This window comes from Musa acuminata, chromosome BXJ2-1, assembly GCF_036884655.1.
Source record: "Musa acuminata AAA Group cultivar baxijiao chromosome BXJ2-1, Cavendish_Baxijiao_AAA, whole genome shotgun sequence".
NCBI classification, from domain to species: Eukaryota; Viridiplantae; Streptophyta; class Magnoliopsida; order Zingiberales; family Musaceae; genus Musa; species Musa acuminata.
In genome coordinates, this window is record NC_088338.1 from 18,767,011 (window position 1) to 18,787,658 (window position 20,648).

Consider the following 20,648-nt stretch of genomic DNA (forward strand, 5'->3'; position numbering starts at 1 on the left):
TTTCCAAGACGGATTTGGTACCAAATTATTAAATACCCATTGGATATTAGACATTACATGTTATCATTTCCATGCAAACAAGCAGAGCTTGGCGTTTAACTGGACAGATATATACTTCATTGCGAGGAAACCCTTCAAAACTAATGTTATTTGTAATAAATTGAATCTCACTGCACAGATCGAAGTAGCAAACACAAGCAACAAAGGAGGATACTAAGCCTTTGGTAAACATAGTTGGTACAAAAAGGGCCATGTAAAATTAATTTTACGACACAAAACAAAGAAATAATAAAAGAAACCGTTACAAGAATAATACATTTTAACAGAATCCAAATTTACGAGTTCACATGTAGCAATCAACACACAAAAGAACATTCGAGTGGCTCTCCGCTTCATCGTTCCTTCCAATCCAATACTATGGCTATATGTATTTATCATGGGGGAATATGGTGATTAAACATGGCTACTAACCACCAGAGTGTGAAACCGCTGATGTCGTGAACTGGCTGTTCTTGAAAGTGTGGACGAACTGCTGGGGCAATGCATGTTCCACCTACAAATATTGATAGATTTAGTTAGAATAATCCATATTATAAGTTTGTATTTATTCCTTGGTTCCCAGCGAATTTTTTGAACTGCAGAACCTAAATATTTAAGCAATCAGTCATGTCTCTTGACAGGAATACTTGATGCATGCAAATCAGGAGTACTTGATGATAAGAGGGGTTTGGTAAAGTTTAAATTGTTTGTCTTACCACATATTGATGCAAATCAGGATTGAGTCTCAAAAGAAAAGCAAGCATGCATCATAAGATATCCTACAACTCAAAATGCCCATCATCCGTGGCATTGATAGTTTGAACATTTACCATGGTTAACAAATGCTGTGTGAAAACTTCAGGACACTACACAGTTTCCAGAGTGGTCACTTTGGGATGATTTACGATGATAAGTTAAAGACTAGTCCTGTGAAGTGCACCAATGACAATTAATAATAGCAAGATGGCACAGAGAATTTCCAACCAAAAAGATTATTTTGTGGGCCTCTCGGTCTTCCATTTGAGGCTTCCTTATCCCATCAACCTCATGTGCAGGAAGTTGTTAACGAACCAAAGAAAGCTTAGCAAAACTTTGATCATGATGGGAGGGAACTAAATTTTAACAGGAAGTTTCAACTAAGAATCATAAGACTAAAACTCAGTTGTTGCTGTGTTTGGGAAGAAAGCCCCCTAAGGCTGCCGGTCAAGTACTGAAGCGAGGAATGATTTGATTGTTCCTGATGCAAATGCACAGCTTCAGGCAACCCTAGATCTTCAATTTTTTAGCAAGAAGTTTTAGGCTGTGACATGCCACTAAAGCCTTATATTGCCTTCGCCAAATTAATGGTTCTTGAAATCTTATGAGTGTTTTTGCATAAAGGATTCACCTGAAGTTCAAGACTACAATCAAGTTATGACATAAGCTAAAAGAAGACTAAATTGCTTAACCCACAATGTATAACTTCGTGAACAAAAATTATTGGTCAGGCAATCACCTTGTTTTCCATCATCCAGTGTCCATCCAGTTAAGCTTGATCAGACTAATTAGTAAATGCCATGATCAGAATAATTAGAAATCACCTTGAACATATAATTTATTTCATTTTGTTAAAATTTAAACTATAAATCATAGCAAATGCGATGATTAATCGGTGAAGAAAAGGTAAGACTATCACCTATTACAAAACAGCATATTACCAGAAGTTTTCAAACATCTTGATTCTAATCGAAGGCTAATCAATTATTACAAAAGACTAAAAGCAGATATCTGTTGGATATGCGTAAACACTAATATCAGATAACTGCAATATTAATTCCCAAAGTCAAAAAATAACAATAGCTGAAGCCTGAAGATGTAATCAAGTATGTTTGAGGTTGATTGATAAGACCCAAAACAACATGTCTTATCACCAAAATATGGAAGAAAAGAATAATGCATTAGAATAAAAGTCTTACCCAGTCACTCTCAGGGCCAGCCCCAGGAACCATTACATTGATTTCACTTGATTTAGCTGTGGTTATTGAAGCCCCCAATGAATCTTTGCTAAGGTACAATTGGCAGCCAGATGTATTGTCAACTGATATTGTCGGTGCTGAACCCTGCACATAAATGGGAATAATTGAAGTAATAACCATTATAGCAACACACTTTACAAGAATAAGGACCTTCTTCAAGACCATTATAGCAACACACTTTACAAGAATAAGGACCTTCTTCAAGACCATTATAGCAACAAACAACAGTGCTGCAGATATATAGAAAGTTTAAACAAGAATGTCAAGTTGCATATCTCCAGTAAGAAGGTAATAACCAATAGTATTTGGTGGCTTGAATGACATAAAAGAAGTACTGAGTTACATTTTCTTTTTTGTCTCCAGGAGAAACAAAGAAGGAATTTTCTGCAAGATTCAGTCATAAAAAATCTTTTGTAAGCGAGAAAGTGATTGGAAATAACAGAGATTTTCCTTGTCTCAAACTATGGACATGCTTTACAGAAAACAAGGATAAAAACACGTCCTAGATTCAGTTTTAAGATGCCGATGTAAGTGAAATAGAACTAAGAAAACTAACTGAACACCTCAGCTGATCAATTAGAAAGCTTTCTGATAAGAAGTTATCTGTCCTTAGTGGCTCTTGCAAAAAATGAAATAATATTTTTCTGAAATTTATGAGATATGGACCGATACCTGACATTGCACTTCAACACCATTGCAATTCACAATTTCACAGGCTGCTACAACATCCTAAACGCAAAAATGAAGAGGAATTGTTATTTTACAAATGATTATGCAAGACAAAACCTTCCTTCTTTTGTTAGCCAAGAATACACATATTTTGATACTAACCATAAAGACGATACCCATCTTGGTGCATTTATCAACAGTTATGTTGTTTACTTTTCCTGCATAACATGCACATAAAAGAGAATTGATATTCTTGAGAAGGGTTCATACTAAATGGTAAAAGATTCCATTTTATCAATAGAACCCAAATTCTTGATCAGAAATACCTTTGACTTGTAAAACAGAGTCTTTGCACCCATATGCATATACAGTCTGCTTAGAATCACAGTCATCAATAACCAGGTTCTTCTTGCCAATCTGATTTTCAACAGCCCATCTAAAAGCAAATAAAATTATAGATTAATTGAGGAAGAATATATTGAAGAAATACAAGACCTAATCTAGTAAGCAAAGTAAAAGGAAGCTCTAGAAGCACAATAGTAACATATTCCTCATGGAAGAAAAATTAAAAATGTCCTCACTTGCGACCCATTTGAAGCTCCAACTTGGGGGGGCCTTCTTTACGGAAGGAAAATGAATTGGCACGAGAACCTTTCTCTGTGACAGCAACAACACTACTTCTATCAGCTCGGTTCTTGGTCTTCATATCATCAGTGACTTTCCTTAAACCTTTCATACAGAAAATTGTTGTCAAACTTTGAAAAGGAAAAAGGAAAAATTATAGGTTCAGTCATTTCTTTTCTATAAATATGCGTTATGTGCCTGCAGTTACAGATTTGCTGGAGCCGATCTCTTGAAAAACAGCAGAGATTCCTTCCTTGGGTCGTGATGATGCAGCTTCAGAGGTAAAAAGTGATGCTGAGGGAGGAGGCGGAGGAACAGGAGCCTGTGGTGGGGGATCTTTTGCCACAGAAGGAGCAGATGCTGATGAACAAACAACTGCACTACCAGCAGAGCCCCAAGTGAGACCTAGTGGATAAAAGCTTTTGACGTAGTCCCACAAGCTAGGCAGGTACAACTCCTTCAAAGCTTTAGCCCACTCTACATGGTTCGCATCTTTATTTCTGTACTCCACAAGAATCTGGATTTGGAATGCTGGAAGTTACCTTTTCTTTACAATGTAGGGCAAATTAAACACAAATGTTGGAGGTAAACCCCCCAAAAAATATATATTACTTGGTAATCATATGGAATACCACCATATTGGAGAAGAGATTGCAAAACAATTATAAACATCCATGTAGAAGTTTGCAGTAATTGACAATTATTCTTCCTGTTTTTGTTAACCTTCTGGTGCACCCAGTCAAAGATAGGATTGTCAACAGGGCAGAGCGGCAGGGAGTGCTTCCCCCATCCCCATCCTAGTCTCTGTCTCATCCCCCATCCTCATCCCATTCCCCAAGATGGGGTGGGGACTGGGACGAGGAACCTGTGGGTGATATTGTTTCTACGTATTTATTATTAATGCTAGAATGTTGGAGTTATAGGTATTGAGTTCAATTCTCAAAAAAAAAAAAAAAAAAAAAAATGTATATATATATATATATATATATATATATATATATATATATATATATATATATAGCATAATAATATACATAGGTGAGGACGGGTACGAGGATGGATGGGGAGTACTCTACCTATCCCTGCCCCATAACCATGTGGGTAATAAAAAAACACCCCTCAATACTCCATTAGAGGCAGGTCCTCGTGGGTACCAACATCCACAGCATAATTGACACCTCTAGTTAACGAATAAGAGAAAATTAAAAGAACTACAAGAATGGAGATAAGGATGAGCCAAGACATGATGTGCTGCATTCAGTTATAAAAAGTCTATACAAGTAAAATAGATGATTTGTTAACTATAGGATGTCAATGCAAGCTTCATATTCCTAATTGTCTGAGGTCAACTTGTATGAATACTTTGCCCACCAGCAAAATCCACCATTAACTTATAATTCATTATGCTTATAAGAATTTTTCTTGATCTTCTGTTATGCTTAGTCTAAGTTGGACAGGCCAATCAAATTTGATGATTTTCCTGTCTTGTTCGCAATTGGCACAGCCCATAACTTGCCAAAATGCAACCAAAAAAACACTATTGATTGTCCTATCACATTCCTAATCCACCTGACATTCTGAATAAAGAGAGAACCTTCTGCACAATAATTGTCCTATAAAAAAATTTATATTTAGTAGATAATAAGCACTCACACAACACCATTTGAATGTGTTTACATCATGTAGTGCCTGCATAAATTGGTTCATGTGCTCACTATAAATGGACTCCACATCCTGTCATGACATATTGACACACAGTTGACCAACATATATAGCTACCAATTATTTGAACATGAAAAAAATCGTAAATCCCCAACACCAACCTTTCCCCAAAAATATATAATACAAAGGGAGCACACATCTTGAAACACAAAAAGGACCAATTGAAGGGGTTGAACAAAAAGAAATGTAAAAAACAGAAAAGAAAGAAAGAAGTCATGATAGATCAAGAGTTCATTAGACAAGGATATAAATGTAATTTGAAAGGAGTAGTTTCATGGATGATCAACTATAGAAAAAAACTTACCTATTAAGAAAATTAATGAAAAATGCAGAAGAAAAAAGTTCTTATTGACTTGGAACTTGGCATTCCTATAGATGGAATCTATAGATTAACTGAAAGAAATTACTTCTTTGTGGTTCCATCCAAGGTTTTAAATTTTGAATTGTACCGCCCGCTACCGGGCGGTATCAACTGGCGGACAGAATGAGGAGCACGACGGCGAGGGCTACGACGCTCATTGGATGGAGAAGGCAAGATGAAGAAGAGGGTTGGACGTGGAGGGACATGAAGCACTCCGTCGGGCGAAACGCGGTAGGGGGTGGGTCCTCGCTTCGTCGAGCGGAACACTGTAGGGGGCGGGTCCTCGCTCTGTCGAGTGAAACACAATAGGGGGCGGAGGGATCGTGGCCGCTGTGGTTGGGGAGGTCGCGATCGATGACGAAGGAAGGGATCCTGGCCCAGGTAGGACTGTTGCTTCCTCTTCTCGCTCTCGTCATCATCTTGGTCTCTTTCCTCACAGTCGCTGAGGGCGACAGCGACGGGGGAGCGGGAGATGAGCTTGCCCTGCGCTAGATTCCCGCCAGATCTAGCTACCATGGGAGCATTGCGGAGTGCCTCTTAAGGGATGAGTTCGAGCCAGGGATGGAGGTGATGTGTCGCATCCTCGCTTGCTTCGCCATCACCCCCTTTCCGTCTCTCGAGATGGAAAGGAGATTTTTTATAAACAATTTTTATAGTAATTATTACTCATAAACATATGCATATAAAAATACATATGTTTATGAGTAAATATACATATATAAACATATTTTTATATACAAATGTATATAAACATATGTATATAAAAATACATATACCGAGCGGTATGCCCTAGCGTACCGCTGGTATGTCATACCATACCGAGCAAAGCTCGGTACACTGGTACAATATAAAATTAAAAACCTTGATTCCATCCATGTGATCAACGACAAGTATGACAGTCACAAACAGGGCGTACCGCTCGGTATGTCATACCATACCGAGCAAAGCTCGGTACACTGGTACAATGCGAAATTAAAAACCTTGATTCCATCCATGTGATCAACGACAAGTATGACAGTCACAGCACTAGGAAAAGAGGAAAATTACAAAAACAATCAAACATGCATAAGATGTACTATTTTCATAGATGATAAATTGAAAAAAAAAGTACTACTAATATGATAATGTTTTAATTAAGTATTAACACCAAAACATAACAATTCTATAAGTAATTGTTGAAAGATGCAGCTTACATTCAAATGAAAACCTTGAGGCCAAAAGAAACAAATTGAAGGGAACTTCTCGTCCAAGCAATACACTAACATTCGAATCAACCTAGATCAGTCATATTATCCTGGAACAACAAGCCAATCCAAGTCATATCACCCCAGATTGCACAATTGATGAATCAATGGATCCAAGCGAAGTTCATCCTTCTTAGACAATCCACACCCAGTAAAATGCTCCTTGCTAGTTGATTGTGAGATTGAACAGTCAAGCAAATGCCAAGTGATCTGTAGACTAGGATAAGCAATCTACACCTTATGGAATTTGACTATTGACTTATAATGATTATACTCTATTGGTTGAAAACACGATGATACAAGATGTTAATCCTGTTTAGAGAAATTTTTTCTAAAATGTTTCTCACAACGAACAAAGTGTCACTCAACAGGTACATATTAGCTGATATGTATCAGTACGAGCATGAACAGGGATGCGAACCACCAGTCCAGTTTATTTACTTGGTTTCTTAATGGTTCAGGTACACCATCTCATACCAACATACTATATCAGTTCACTGGCCAACAAATACTTGGTATAGTGTGGTACTAAAATCCTTGCTCCAACATATTAGAAGCATTAGACTCAGATCAGGATCACGATGTCATTTATGGTGTTGTTAATTCCAATACAAACAAAAATCAGATGATTTTCTAACCTATTCATCAATAAGAAAGGTGAATACATGAATTCCAACTTTTGAACCACAAACTTTTATAAGCAAGCAATGTTGGCTAAGCTTCAACAAAGGTACAATAATGGTTGTTGATAGCAACTATCGATCCCTAAGACCTTGACAAATGCTGAAATATGATACCTTGAAATTGAGGAAACTCACTATTGTTTATCTTGGTTCATCCCTAAATCAAGATGAACCAAGATAAAAGTGGATCATCACTATATGATTATTATGTTAATTGTTAAAGGCGGAAAGGCAGATACACCATGCATCAATATGGTTGACATGTACATAACAAACAAGAGTGTCTGACAAAGCAATTCTTAGCTTCAAGTTTGGAGCAGGATAGATTATACAATCTGTCACACAATTAACGAACACACATCTAAACCAAATTATATTTTGTAGGCTAAAAAGTTATGGTCAATAACTCCAGTAGGCAATGTCTAATTTGACAAAAGGCAGCATTTGATCCACTACAAAAACAATCCATGAGCATGAATACTTAGGTAGTAGTCCTATATTCAAACAATGAGTTTGATTGCAGACTATTTATCACCTATACGGAAGAATAAAACACAATGAATATTGGTAAGCTAAAGAAGAAAGTGGGTCATACTATACTGCAAGCATATATGATATATCAGGGGTGAAAAGTAGAATAAGATGCATGAAAAACAATAGCACAATGGAGCCTGCAAACAACAGCAAAGGCAAAGCAGGTTCTAATACAACAGTAGAATGCAAAAAATTGTCCAATAAAGTTGTTGAACCCACAACGATAATTCTTCAAATAAATAAATACATATTCAAGCAGCAAAAAATGTAAAGAAAAAAAATATCACATGCAGACTCATTCGATGTACTTCTCCTATAGTTGCAGAGCTTTGCTACACTTGGCATACCTTGTTGTTATAGAACTCAGCCATCTGCCAAGATTCTTCCACATGTGAAGTTGGCATATTCATGCCTGGAAAGATGCAAGATATAAAGGTAAGAATTTCTCGACAATGCAACCAGAGGGAAACAAGAAAATAACTATAAAAGTTGGTAGAATACTGACCACAATCTTTTCCTGAGTAAGCTACCCACGCCAAAGCCGTAAGACTATCAGCAACCGTCTTCAAATGGTTGAAAAATTCAGAACGCCTTCCTTCTGTCAAGGCACTTGCTTTAAGGATCACTTCGTTCAGTGGTTTTAGGAACTCTTGTAAACCAGCAAGGTCAGGTTTCTGCCAATGGAAAAAAGTGCTGATCACACTATGCCCTCCAGGCAACCAGATAGCTATACCAGTCTCCATATTTGGGAACCAGAGCTATTTTACCAAAATAAACAATAAAGAAAGAAGAAGATCATGTAAACTAAAAGTTAAAAAAATCCAAATATGAAAGCTCACCAACAGAACTGAGCAGAGATCAGAATTTCCCAAAGAATCTAAAATTAAGTTTTCATTATTTTTATTGCATGCACATGTATCATCACAAATAATCTTGTTCTAAGCTAGAAGATGTGGACGAGCACAATGTTTTCTCAAGACAGAATCATTTTGGCTGGAATTCATAATTTTCCACAGCCAATGCCAAATGATGCAGGTATATCAATCTCATTAATTGCAAGTCAACCATTTCTTAAGACATTATATCATACTCAACGAGGTTTGCATTTTCAATAAGTGACTCAATTTAGAAAAATAACACGTTAAGATTATGTTGGATCAACTTGATGATTCAGAGTGACAAAATACATAGGACAAATGTATACTTCAGGTTATAAATCTGACTGCTCTCCGATTATAAAAAGTAAGAAAAAGAGCTTCGAAAGTGCTAGGATTCCTTGATAATGCCTCCTGATGACAATCAGATCTAGAGGAACATCCTTCCTGGTCACAAGAAAGCTAACCAAACAAAGAAATTAATAAGAGAATCACCCAGCCCACCAGCGAAGGTTCAACATTCCTGTAACCAAAAGAAGGAAGCGAGGAGATCCGATCAGATGCGACGAACCTGGCACTGTTTGGCCTTGACGAGGAGCTCCTTGAGCACCGCGAAGGCCTCCGCCAGGATCTTGGTGGCCTCCTGGACCTTTCCCCCGATTTTGTCGGCCGCGGCGGAGAGACGGCCGAGGGACCTCTCCACCAGCTCATCGAAGGCGACGACGGCGGGGTCCACGGCGAGGGCAGCGTCGGGGACGCCGGCCGGAGCCGCAAGCGATCCGGCGGCCGCGAGAGCCTCCAGCCGCGCCACCGCCGCTTCCAACCTAGCCACGATCTCCTTCTCCATGCCGCCTTCGACTAGGGTTGGACCGACCACGAAACGAAAGCAGCGGTGGCGGGCTGTTGCGGTTATATACACTCTACATTGAAACTGCTTTTTCCCACTGTGGCTGTGCTGTCATTGTCTTCTCGCCGAAAGGATTAAAGAAGGATTTTTCTTAATACTATTATTTTAATTTAAACTAATCATCTCTTCCGTGATGGAAGACACGTTCGCTGCAATTTTTTTTATATTTAAAATAATTTTCTCGTGCATTCCTCTAAATTAGTAAAATCTAAATCTAATAGTAACAGTAGTTGAAGCTAATTATAAATTATATATGTAATTAGTTATTTTTAGTATTCTAGCCCTAATATTTTTAAAAATTATATTTTGATTTATGTATTTACGAAAATAAAACATTTAATTTTTTTTTCTCTCTTAGTAATTATTAATATAAATATATAATATTTCTGAAAACATATGAAGTTCATTTCTTTCCCTAACTATAGCATCCTAATCGATCATTATCTAAAAAAATAAATTTTGTAAGCCAATAATGCAGTAAATTTAGCTGGCGAAAGGTGGGTATAAAGGCTGTGATATCACTAATTCGCCATTCTTTGGTGTGTTGTAAAGCTGTTGACTCTTTAGATAGATAATCGTCTTTCCGGGAAATAAAAGAAAAGGCCCCATATCAATATTTTAAATAATTATTATAAATAATCTATTAAAACATTCATTAATGTTCATATGGTTTGACTGTAAATAATTATTAACATTAAACTATAAGTTCCAACTCCAAGCATAAAATTTCTTATAAATCCTCTAACATAACCTCTAAATAATTTTTTTTTTTGTTGTCTTTTCACTCTGCATTTTCAAAACATTCATTTTCTTATCAAAACCTACATAGAGTGTTTAAAGAATAATAAAATTTTATTTTTTTTAATCTTTCCCTCGCGAAAAAAAAAGCCTTACTTGGATTTTTATTATACAAAGATATTAGATTAAGAAATAAAAAAAATACTTACCATCCCAGTGAGCATTACTACTAATAAATAATCCTTCCAATCTAGTATTAGTCATTACTTGTCAACAATTCTTGTTTATTAAGGGAGGCAGCATGACATTTGTGGAGAGGACATTGTTGCTGTGCTAAATCAAGTTGGACCGGGGGGGTTCTTCCAAATTTAAGAATAGATTCTTTTTTATCTTATGCTGGAAATATTTTTGAAAAGAAATTACTTAAATTAATATAAAAAATATGTTTTTAAATAATTGGACACTATGATTTTAGGTAAGTGATTCTGTGATTTGAATTTACGAAATTAATAAATCAATTATCTTATCACACTTGATCATCATACTTAATATCAACGTCGATCTAGTGTTAACATATAGTTAAAGATTCGATTAGAAAAAAATTATCTATGAACGAGATTAGAGAATACATTATCACTAAACTATGCCTCACGTATATGTGACATTATAATTTGATCTAAATTATGTAAGAGGACGATAGCTTGACTTATAAGGGTGATAGATGTATTAATGTTGACTTAAGCTTAAACAATTTAAGATAATAGCTTAGGCTCAATAAAAGTAACTGACTGGTTATCCCAATAGATATGATCATTAGACTTGGGTTTAAAGTGGAGTGATGCATTAGACTAAAATGAACTTGTGTTGGAAATTATTTTTGAAGGCTGTGACAGCGTTCCCATATTATGGTTTTATTCATGTGATTGGGAATGGCAATCACATGAATAAAATGAACCGTTACTTCCGAGCATTGGAATATTTCTAATCTAATAACTCAAACTTATTAGATTCAATAATTGCAGTGCTTCACTCATTTTGTTATGTTAATTTGTTTAATCGGTTTTTAAGGCCCACTATTCCTTTCACTTACTACCACATGCTTTAATTTTATATTTACACATTTATGTCAAGCTTGCATGCTTCTATTTATTATTATTATTATTATTATTATTATTATTATTATATATATATATATATATATATATATATATAACTAAAGGAAGTTAGATAATATAAGCTATTTAATTGAATAATAAAAAGACAAGATGAACATTTGTAAAATAACATGAAGTATATATATAATATTAGAACCAATATATAAAAATAGCACATTAATTAATACTAAAAGCATATATAGCATATTATAATATGTAATAAAATAAGGTAAAAAATATACATCGCATAGATAAGTAAAAGCATTTCAAATAAGTAAATTATTTAATTATTGTAGTAAGCTACGTTCTTTGACATTTGACCTTATGGAATTTGTAAAAGGATCTAATAAACAAATTAATTTTGGGACCAATAGAGGGACTAAGACATGAGGTGAATTAGGAGAGATACAATCCGTAAGTAATTAAGAGAGATACACAAAAACCACTATAGTATTTCAATCTACCATCGTCACCCACTTCAAATAATGAGGCATCCGTTCCATTCTTATATGAGAAGAAATGACTTACATAATTTTATTTATAGTGAATATAAATTTGTATACATAAAAAGATATAATCATATAATTTTTTAATTAATAATAAATATAAAATATTTGCTAAATCATTTTATGATTTAGAAGATCATGATCTTTATTTATAGAATCATGATAATATATTATCATAAATTTTATGATTTAGAATCATGATAATACAATATTAAAATATTAAGATGATTATAATAATTTTATCATGATTTAATTTTCTCAATAATATATTTTCTAATATGCCCCGCAAGATGGTGCTTCCATCAGAGACACTGATCTTTGATCGAAGTAGAAAAAATTGCTGGCAAGATCAAGGCTTGGTAAGAGCATCTACAAGTTGATCAGAAGATAAGACATAAGAGACATGTAGCTCACTATTTTAAACATATCATGAATAAAGTGAAAGTTGATAGCTATGTGTTTCATTCGAGAGTGAAATACAGGATTCACACATAGATATGTTGCTCTCATATTATCACAATATATAGATAGAGGATCACAGATTATGATAAATAGTTAATGTAGCAATAATTGAATCCAACAAAGTTCAGTGGTCGTAGAAGCAATTGTCTAATATTCATCATCCGTACAAGATCTTACAACATAGTATTTTTTCTTGGAACTCTAATATATTGAATTGTGATCAAGAAATATGATATAAGTACTAGTAGATGTCTTGTCATCCTTATTACCTGCCTAATCGATATCCGAAAATGTATGAAGTAATAGAGGAGAGTCCTTTCGAAAAAATAAGTTATGATCAATAGTGACCTTTAAGTACCAAAGAAGTAGGCTTATGCATAAATTAAGATAATTTATTCAATACATATATAATATCCGGATGAGTAAATGCCAAATACTATAAACTACCAATAACTCGGCGATACTCAACGACGTCGCTGAGATTAGCATTATCAAATAAGGTAAGAGGAACACTTATAGAGATTGGCATTGTAACAGTATTGACTTCAATTATTTTGATGCGATAAAAAAGGTTATGAATATACTTTTGTTGAGAAAGAAACAGACCATTTGCTATGTAAATAAATTATTTGAACACCAAGAAAATAACTAAAGGACACAAGATCTTTGATAGAAAATTTATTTCCAAGCTAATAAATAAACTGATTAATTATTATTGGTTTATTACTAGTAATAATTAAGTCATCCATATAAGCTAGTAAAAATATGATTATGCCTTCATGAGAATAAAATGAATAATAAGTTATCATATTAAGAATTATGAAATCCAACTGAGACTAAATATGTTCCAAGTTCATGATACCAAACATGAGGGGCATTGAAATACGAGGGCCTACTTGAGACAATAAAGAGCCTTGCGTAACTTATAGATATATTGAGAGAGACTTTGATCATTAAAGCCGGGAGGTTTCTTTATAAATACATCCTTTGAAATATGGCTATGAAGAAATGCATTACTCATGTCTAACTATTGAAGTCCCCAATTATTAGATAAAGTAATACATAAAATAATATGAATTATCATTGGCTTCACAATCGGGCTAAATGTGTCATGGTACTCAATGCTTAGACGTTAATGAAATCCCTTTGTAACAAGTCTTGCTTTATACTTATTAATGGATCTATTAGGATTTCGTTTGATTAAAAAAACTCATTTGCACCCTATAAGGTTTTCACCTGGATGGGATGTGATTAAGTCCCATATATCATTTTATAATAAAACATTATATTCTTAAAATATTATTGTTTGTCATTCAAGAATTTTTAAAACTTGGTTAATAGTGGAAGGCCCAGAAATAAATTTTTAGGATTATTTTATGGAAACAAAGAAAAATATATTTGGTTTAAAGACTTGAGTGGATCCGAGTGGATAACTTATTATTGGTGAATTGGTGTAGGGTCAATGACTATTGGATGAATTGGTGTAGGGTCAATGACTTCTCTAGGATGTATTGAATAGAAGAATTTAAAAAGTGGGCATTGAAACCAAACCTTAGTATGAATTCTCTTGTTGTGTGATACTCTCATGAGGTAGATGATGGATAAGATAACTTGTTGTTCAGTATATACCATGAAGGAAGGACCTGGTGAGATTCGAGTAGATAAAGTGTTTAGATTAGTGGGTGAGATTGATGTTTCAACCTGGACGGGAATGATAATATGAGGTAGCTTATGAAGTTAAGAAACCTAATCAATAAAATTATTGGAAGTTAGTCTAGGTAAAAGGGAGTTAGTGATTTATAAGGAAAAATAGATTCAACAAAATTAACATGGTGAGAAATGAAAATTCTTTTGGTTGATGGATCAAAACATTTAAAGACATTTTAATTAGTGGATATCCAAGAAAGACACATGGTTTTGATCGAGAATTTAGTTTGTTATCGGTGTAAAATTTTAACCATGGATAACATAGACATCCAAAAATATGTAATTTACTATAGTTAGAAGTGAATCCAAATAGTTTTGCAAATGGTGAAACTATGTTTAAAACTAGAGTAGGCATGTGATTGATAAGATAAGTTGATATGATAAATGCATGAGATCAAAATTAAAGAGGTAGGAAAACTTGAGTAAGGAGTGTGAGACCAGTTTGGATGATGTGTTGATGACAATGTTCTATGGTCTCATTATATTTAGGAGTACGTGGAGGGGTAAGAAAATGACAGATTCTATTGGTTTCAAAAAAGTTATGAAGTTTTTAAAATTTACCACCATTATCAGAGTAAAAAGAAATGATGGATCATTGAAAAAACTTATCCATTGAAAAAACATTTCAACAATAAGTTTGAACTTTGAAAAAATGATAAATACTTCATATTTTTGCTTTATGAGAAATAATAATATGTACATTATGAAATAGTCAATAAAAATAAAACAATAGTTAAATCTATTATAAGATTATATTGGTGAAGGATCCCAAATATCAGAATATATAAGTTTAAGAAGCAAATTACTTATGAGAAAGAATGTAGAAAATAGAAACTTGTGCATTTTATTGTATTTGCATGAGTTACATAAAAAAGGATAACAAGATGATGATGATAAAGATAAATTATAAGAATAAATAATATGATTTAGAACCTTAAAAGAATGATGCCCTATGTGATTGTGCCATTCTTGAAATGAAGCCTTGATGTTGGCTAAAGCAAAGATGGATTTGGATGGTATAATAGTTGGCACTCATAAACTCTATCTCCATTCAACCTTTCTATGAGATGTGCTCTCATATTGAGATCCTTTACAATAAATGTGTTGGGAAATCTTGGGGGCGACATCATATGCGCAGCGAAAGAACAAGAAAACAAAATCCCCGATTCCCAAAGAGATGTTTGTCGTCGTGCGAAGATTGGTGCGCAAAATCCGCGAAACTTAAAACTGCGTATAGAGTAGATTGTGTTACCTAGGGAGATCGTATATCCCTATTTCCTTGCAGATTCTTAGGAGAGGGTGAAGGAGGTCAAGCGTCCTCCTCTCTAGCGGTGATCCACACAGCAGGGTTGCGACGACGCTCCTCAAAACTCTAGGCCTGCTCTGAGGTGGAGAGGGAGAGGAGAATAGGAAAGGCAAGCAAAGGCTCTAGCCTATGAGGCTCTGAATCCCTCCTATTTATAGAGGTCCCGTGTCAAACCCTAATGAGTCCTCCCCTAGTGGGTATTGAATCTGCATCCAATAAGACAAGGGCTCCGTCGGATATCTCATATCCGAACCTCTACTCATCGCAATGCCTACCATATGTGTGTGATCCTCTAGGCCCAATATCGAGCTGGTCGTGAGTCATACCTATTAGAACTCCTTCTAACTCAATGAATTATTATCTCTGTAATAATTCACTCGACTCATCGACTACGAACGTACTAGGACACTACGCCATAGTCCCCAGTGTTGGGAAATCATTGGGGGCGACATCATATGCGCAGCGGAAGAACAAGAAAACAAAAATCCCCGATTCCCAAAAAGATGTTCGTCGTCGTGCGAAGATTGGTGCGCAAAAATCCGCAAAACACAAAACTGCGTATAGAGATTGTGTTACCTAGGGAGATCGTATATCCCTGTTTCCTTGCAGATCCTTAGGAGAGGGTGAAGGAGGTCAAGCGTCCTCCTCTCTAGCGGTGATCCACACAGTAGGGTTGCGACGACGCTCCTCAAAACTCCAGGCCTGCTCTGAGGTGGAGAAGGAGAGGAGAATAGGAAAGGCAAGCAAAGACTCTAGCCTATGAGGCTGTGAATCCCTCCTATTTATAGAGATCCCATGTCAAAACCCTAATGGGTCCTTCCCTAGTGGGTATTGGATCTGCATCCAATAAGACAAGGGCTCCGTCGGATATCTCATATTCGAACCTCTACTCATCGCAATGCCTACCATATGTGTGTGACCCTCTAGGCCCAATATCGAGCTGGCCGTGAGTCATACCTGTCAGAACTCCTTCTAACTCAGTGAATTATTATCTCTGTAATAATTCACTTGACTCATCGACTACGGAAGTACTAGGCCACTACGCCGTAGTCCCCAGACGATACAGGGGAATCCAATCCATTGGACCTGTCTGTCCTCAGTTACCATGTACCTATAGTCCCTCATCCATCTAATATCCCAGAGACCGTATATCGAGCATGGTGCTGTCAGACCCATACGGTTTCTACTCGAGTCTCGCTCTAATCGGATTCTCCCGGAGAACTCTTTCTCTCTCAACCCGAATGACCCTAGCCAGGGATTTGTCTGAGCAAGAACACATAGGATATTCCTCTCAAGACGCCGAGAGTGGATGATCCTCTATCGACACTCAATAGCCCTCGTAAGGTCGACTACCACTCCCAATGACCAGCTGTACTAGATCTGGGGACAGCCAAACCTATAAGTCTGGTATCAAAGAGTGGAGCACTCATACAGGACATCCTTGGTGTCTCAAGTCTAAGGACCAAATACACCACTAGGACTACGGAATCGCTGTCTGACAATAAGGCATCATCAACCATCCAGCATTCCGTAAGCGAATCAATCAGTGAACTCATTCTCCAATGAGCACTTGTACTGTATCCCTAGTGTCCCTACACGAGCAGCTATGAGACCAGCTGCATCCATCATATGGACGGGTATACAGCACACCAGTCTATCCGGTTATCACGATGTCCCTCTCGAGTAACCTATGACCGAGATTATTTAGGATATGTGTTTAAAGGTGAATCGATCTCATTATAGTGATCTCATAACGATCCAATTCCCATTGCACAAATCCAAGGACATCACAATATATATATGCACATATGCAATAGTTATAAAGTGATATACGCCAAAATATAATAAGCAAAAAGATTCTATATCAAGTCATACGTGCCATCACTCACGTGATTGGCTTGCTGGGCACCTATGACTAGCAATCTCCCACTTGACCTAAAGTCAATCACCTATGTGTCTGATCCCCATCAGACCCTTGTGACGCTCAAAGACAAAATGAGACAACGGCTTTGTCAGTGGATCTGCAATGTTATCTTCGGATGGAACTCTTTCCACTGCTACATATCCTCGGGTTACGATCTCTCTTATAAGCTGGAACCTCCTCAGAACACTTCTGATGAGACCCGGGTTCCCTTATTTGAGTAATCACCCCATAGTTGTCGCAATATAAGGAAGTCGACTTGTCGCTATCTGTATCGACTCCCAAATCTGTGATGAACTTCTTCACCTAGACTCCCTCCTTTGCTGCATCTGATGCAGCAATGTACTCCGCCTCTGTGGTCGAGTCAGCAGTGGTATCTTGCTTGGAACTCTTCCAGCACACTGCTCCTCCATTCAAGGTGTACACATACCCTGAATTCGACTTGCTATCATCGACATCAGACTGAAAACTTAAGTCAGTGAAGCCTTCAACCTTAAGGCTATTACCTCCATATACTAGTAAAAGATCCTTAGTCCTTCTCAAGTACTTAAGGATACGCTTTACTGCTTTCCAGTGCTCCAAGCCTGGATCCGCCTGATACCTACTCGTGACACTCAGAGCATGCGCTATATCAGGCCTAGTACATAGCATGGCATACATGATAGACCCTATTGCTGAGGCATAAGGTATCATATTCATGTTTGCCCTTTTAAATTTTCCATGCCAAACCTTTTGACAATAGTTTCTATGTACCTAGACTGGGACAAGCCAAGCATCCTCTTGGATCTATCTTTATAGATTCTAATCCCCAAGATATAGGATGCTTCCCCTAAGTCCTTTATGGAGAAGTGTCTAGATAACCAAGTCTTTACTGTGGATAGCATTCCTACGTCATTCCCAATGATGAGGATGTCATCCACATATAACACCAAAAAGGTGATAGCGCTCCCACTTACCTTCCTGTACACACAAGGCTCATCTTCGTTCTTAACGAAGTCATAAGATCTGATTGACTCATCAAATCTTATGTTCCAACTTCGAGAAGCTTGCTTTAGTCCATAAATGGATTTAAGCAACCTACACACTTTATCTGGGCAGTTCTTGGACACGAATCCCTCAGGTTGCATCATATACACCTCCTCCTCGAGGTTCCCGTTGAGGAATGCGGTTTTCACATCCATCTGTCAGATCTCATAATCATAGTGTGCTGCAATAGCCAATAGAATTCTGATGGATTTTAGCATTGCTATGGGTGAGAAAGTTTCGTCGTAGTCAACACCTTGCCTTTGACGATACCCCTTAGCCACTAGCCTTGCTTTATAGGTCTCTACCTTTCCATCTACTCCGATCTTTTTCTTAAAGATCCACTTGCAACCGATGGGTACAATACCTTCGGGCGCATCAACTAGGTTCCAAACCATATTGGAGTACATAGAATTCATCTCAGAATTCATGGCTTCTTGCCACTTCCCGGAGTCTATACTCATAATAGCATTCTCATAGGTCTGAGGATCAATATCCTCTACATCCTCTCCTCTAATATGTCCCACATATCTCTCAGGAGGATGAGATACTCTATCAGACCTACGTAAAGTTGAAACTTGTGTATTAAGTACCTGAACAGACTCGAGCTGTAGAGTGGTGCTTGAGCTTGGTTCTCTAACTTCGCTCAACTCTATCATTCTCCCACTGTCTCCGCCAAGAATGTGTTCCTTCTCAAGGAACACTGCTCTCTTAGCTACAAAGACCTTTTGGTCATCGAGATGATAGAAGTAATATCCACAAGTTTCCTTGGGGTATCCCACAAATATGCATCGCTCTGTCCTTGATTCTAACTTATCGGGATTGTGTCTTTTAACGTGGGCTGGGCAGCCCCAAATCTTAACAACCTTAAGATCAGGCTTCTTCCCTTTCCATATCTCATATGGTGTAGAAACTACCGACTTAGTTGGAACTCTATTTAGAAGGTAAGCTGCGGTTTCTAGGGCATATCCCCAGAATGAGATGGGTAGGTCAGCGAAACTCATCATGGACCGTACCATATCTAATAAAGTACGATTTCTCATTTCAGAGACACCATTGAGCTGAGGTGTGTAAGGAGGTGTCCATTGGGATAATATCCCATGGTCCTTGAGGAACTGAGTAAACTCTGTACTTAAGTACTCACCTCCTCGATCTGATTGAAGAGTTTTGATACTCTTTCCAGTCTGGTTCTCCACCTCATTCTTATACTCGCTGAATTTCTCAAAAGCCTTGGACTTGTACTTCATTAAGTACACATATCCATACCTTGAGAAATCATCAGTAAATGTAATGAAGTAGGAGTAACCTCCAATGGCATGAATTGACATGGGTCCACATACATCACTATGTATGAGTTCCAACAACTCAGTGGCTCTCTCTCCAGTTCCACTAAATGGAGAGTTGGTCAATTTTCCACGAATGCAAGGCTCACAAGTTGCATAAGACACATAGTCGAATGGATCTAGATATCCATCATTTAGTAACTTTTGAATCCTTCTTTCATGGATGTGACCTAGCCTACAATGCCACAGGTATGCACTGTTCACTTCATCTCGTTTCCTCTTAGACACATTTACATTCATGATATGTGGAGTAGTGTCTAACATAAATAAACCATTATGCAATGTTCCTTTCGTGATGATCTTATCATCTAATAATATCGAACAACCATTGTTCTCAAAAACAAATTTATATCCACTAACTGTTAAACATGAAATGGAGATAATGTTTTTGATAATAGAAGGAACAAAATAACATGCATCTAATGTAATAAAAGCTCCACTAGGCAGATGTAGGGCGACCTCGCCAACAGCTAATACAGCAACTTTTGCTCCATTACCCATCTTGAGGTCCATCTCGCCTCTCTCTAGTCTCCTAGGCTTTGCCAGAACCTACAACGAATTGCATATATGATAAGCACTACCGGTATCCAATACCCATGTGTTATCATAAGAGTCTGACAAATGGAGACTGATCATGAATGTACCTGAAGCTTCATCAAGCTTTTGTTTCGCCCTTTCTGCAAGGTACTCTTTGCAGTTTCTCTTCCAGTGCCCATCTTTACCACAGTGGAAGCACTGGCCTTTGTCCTTTGTTGGGTCTTTCTTAGCAACCTTTGCTTTACCTTGTTTGCCCTTGCCCTTTCCCTTCTTAAGGG

General features: G+C 36.8%; 1 protein-coding gene across 1 annotated transcript; it reads right to left on the reverse strand.

Annotated features, from left to right (window-relative positions):
• Window positions 1-196: 196 nt before the first annotated feature.
• On the reverse strand, window positions 197-9,660 carry LOC103999459 (cyclase-associated protein 1). The gene is made up of 10 exons (XM_009421216.3): window positions 9,338-9,660; window positions 8,397-8,565; window positions 8,239-8,303; window positions 3,546-3,864; window positions 3,305-3,452; window positions 3,050-3,159; window positions 2,886-2,941; window positions 2,727-2,783; window positions 1,995-2,138; window positions 197-553 (listed from the first exon to the last, which is right to left on the reverse strand). The coding sequence occupies exons 1-10, from the start codon at window positions 9,611-9,613 to the stop codon at window positions 467-469; spliced, it is 1,431 nt and encodes a 476-aa protein (XP_009419491.1). The 5' UTR covers window positions 9,614-9,660; the 3' UTR covers window positions 197-466.
• Between the last annotated feature and the right edge of the window lie 10,988 nt (window positions 9,661-20,648).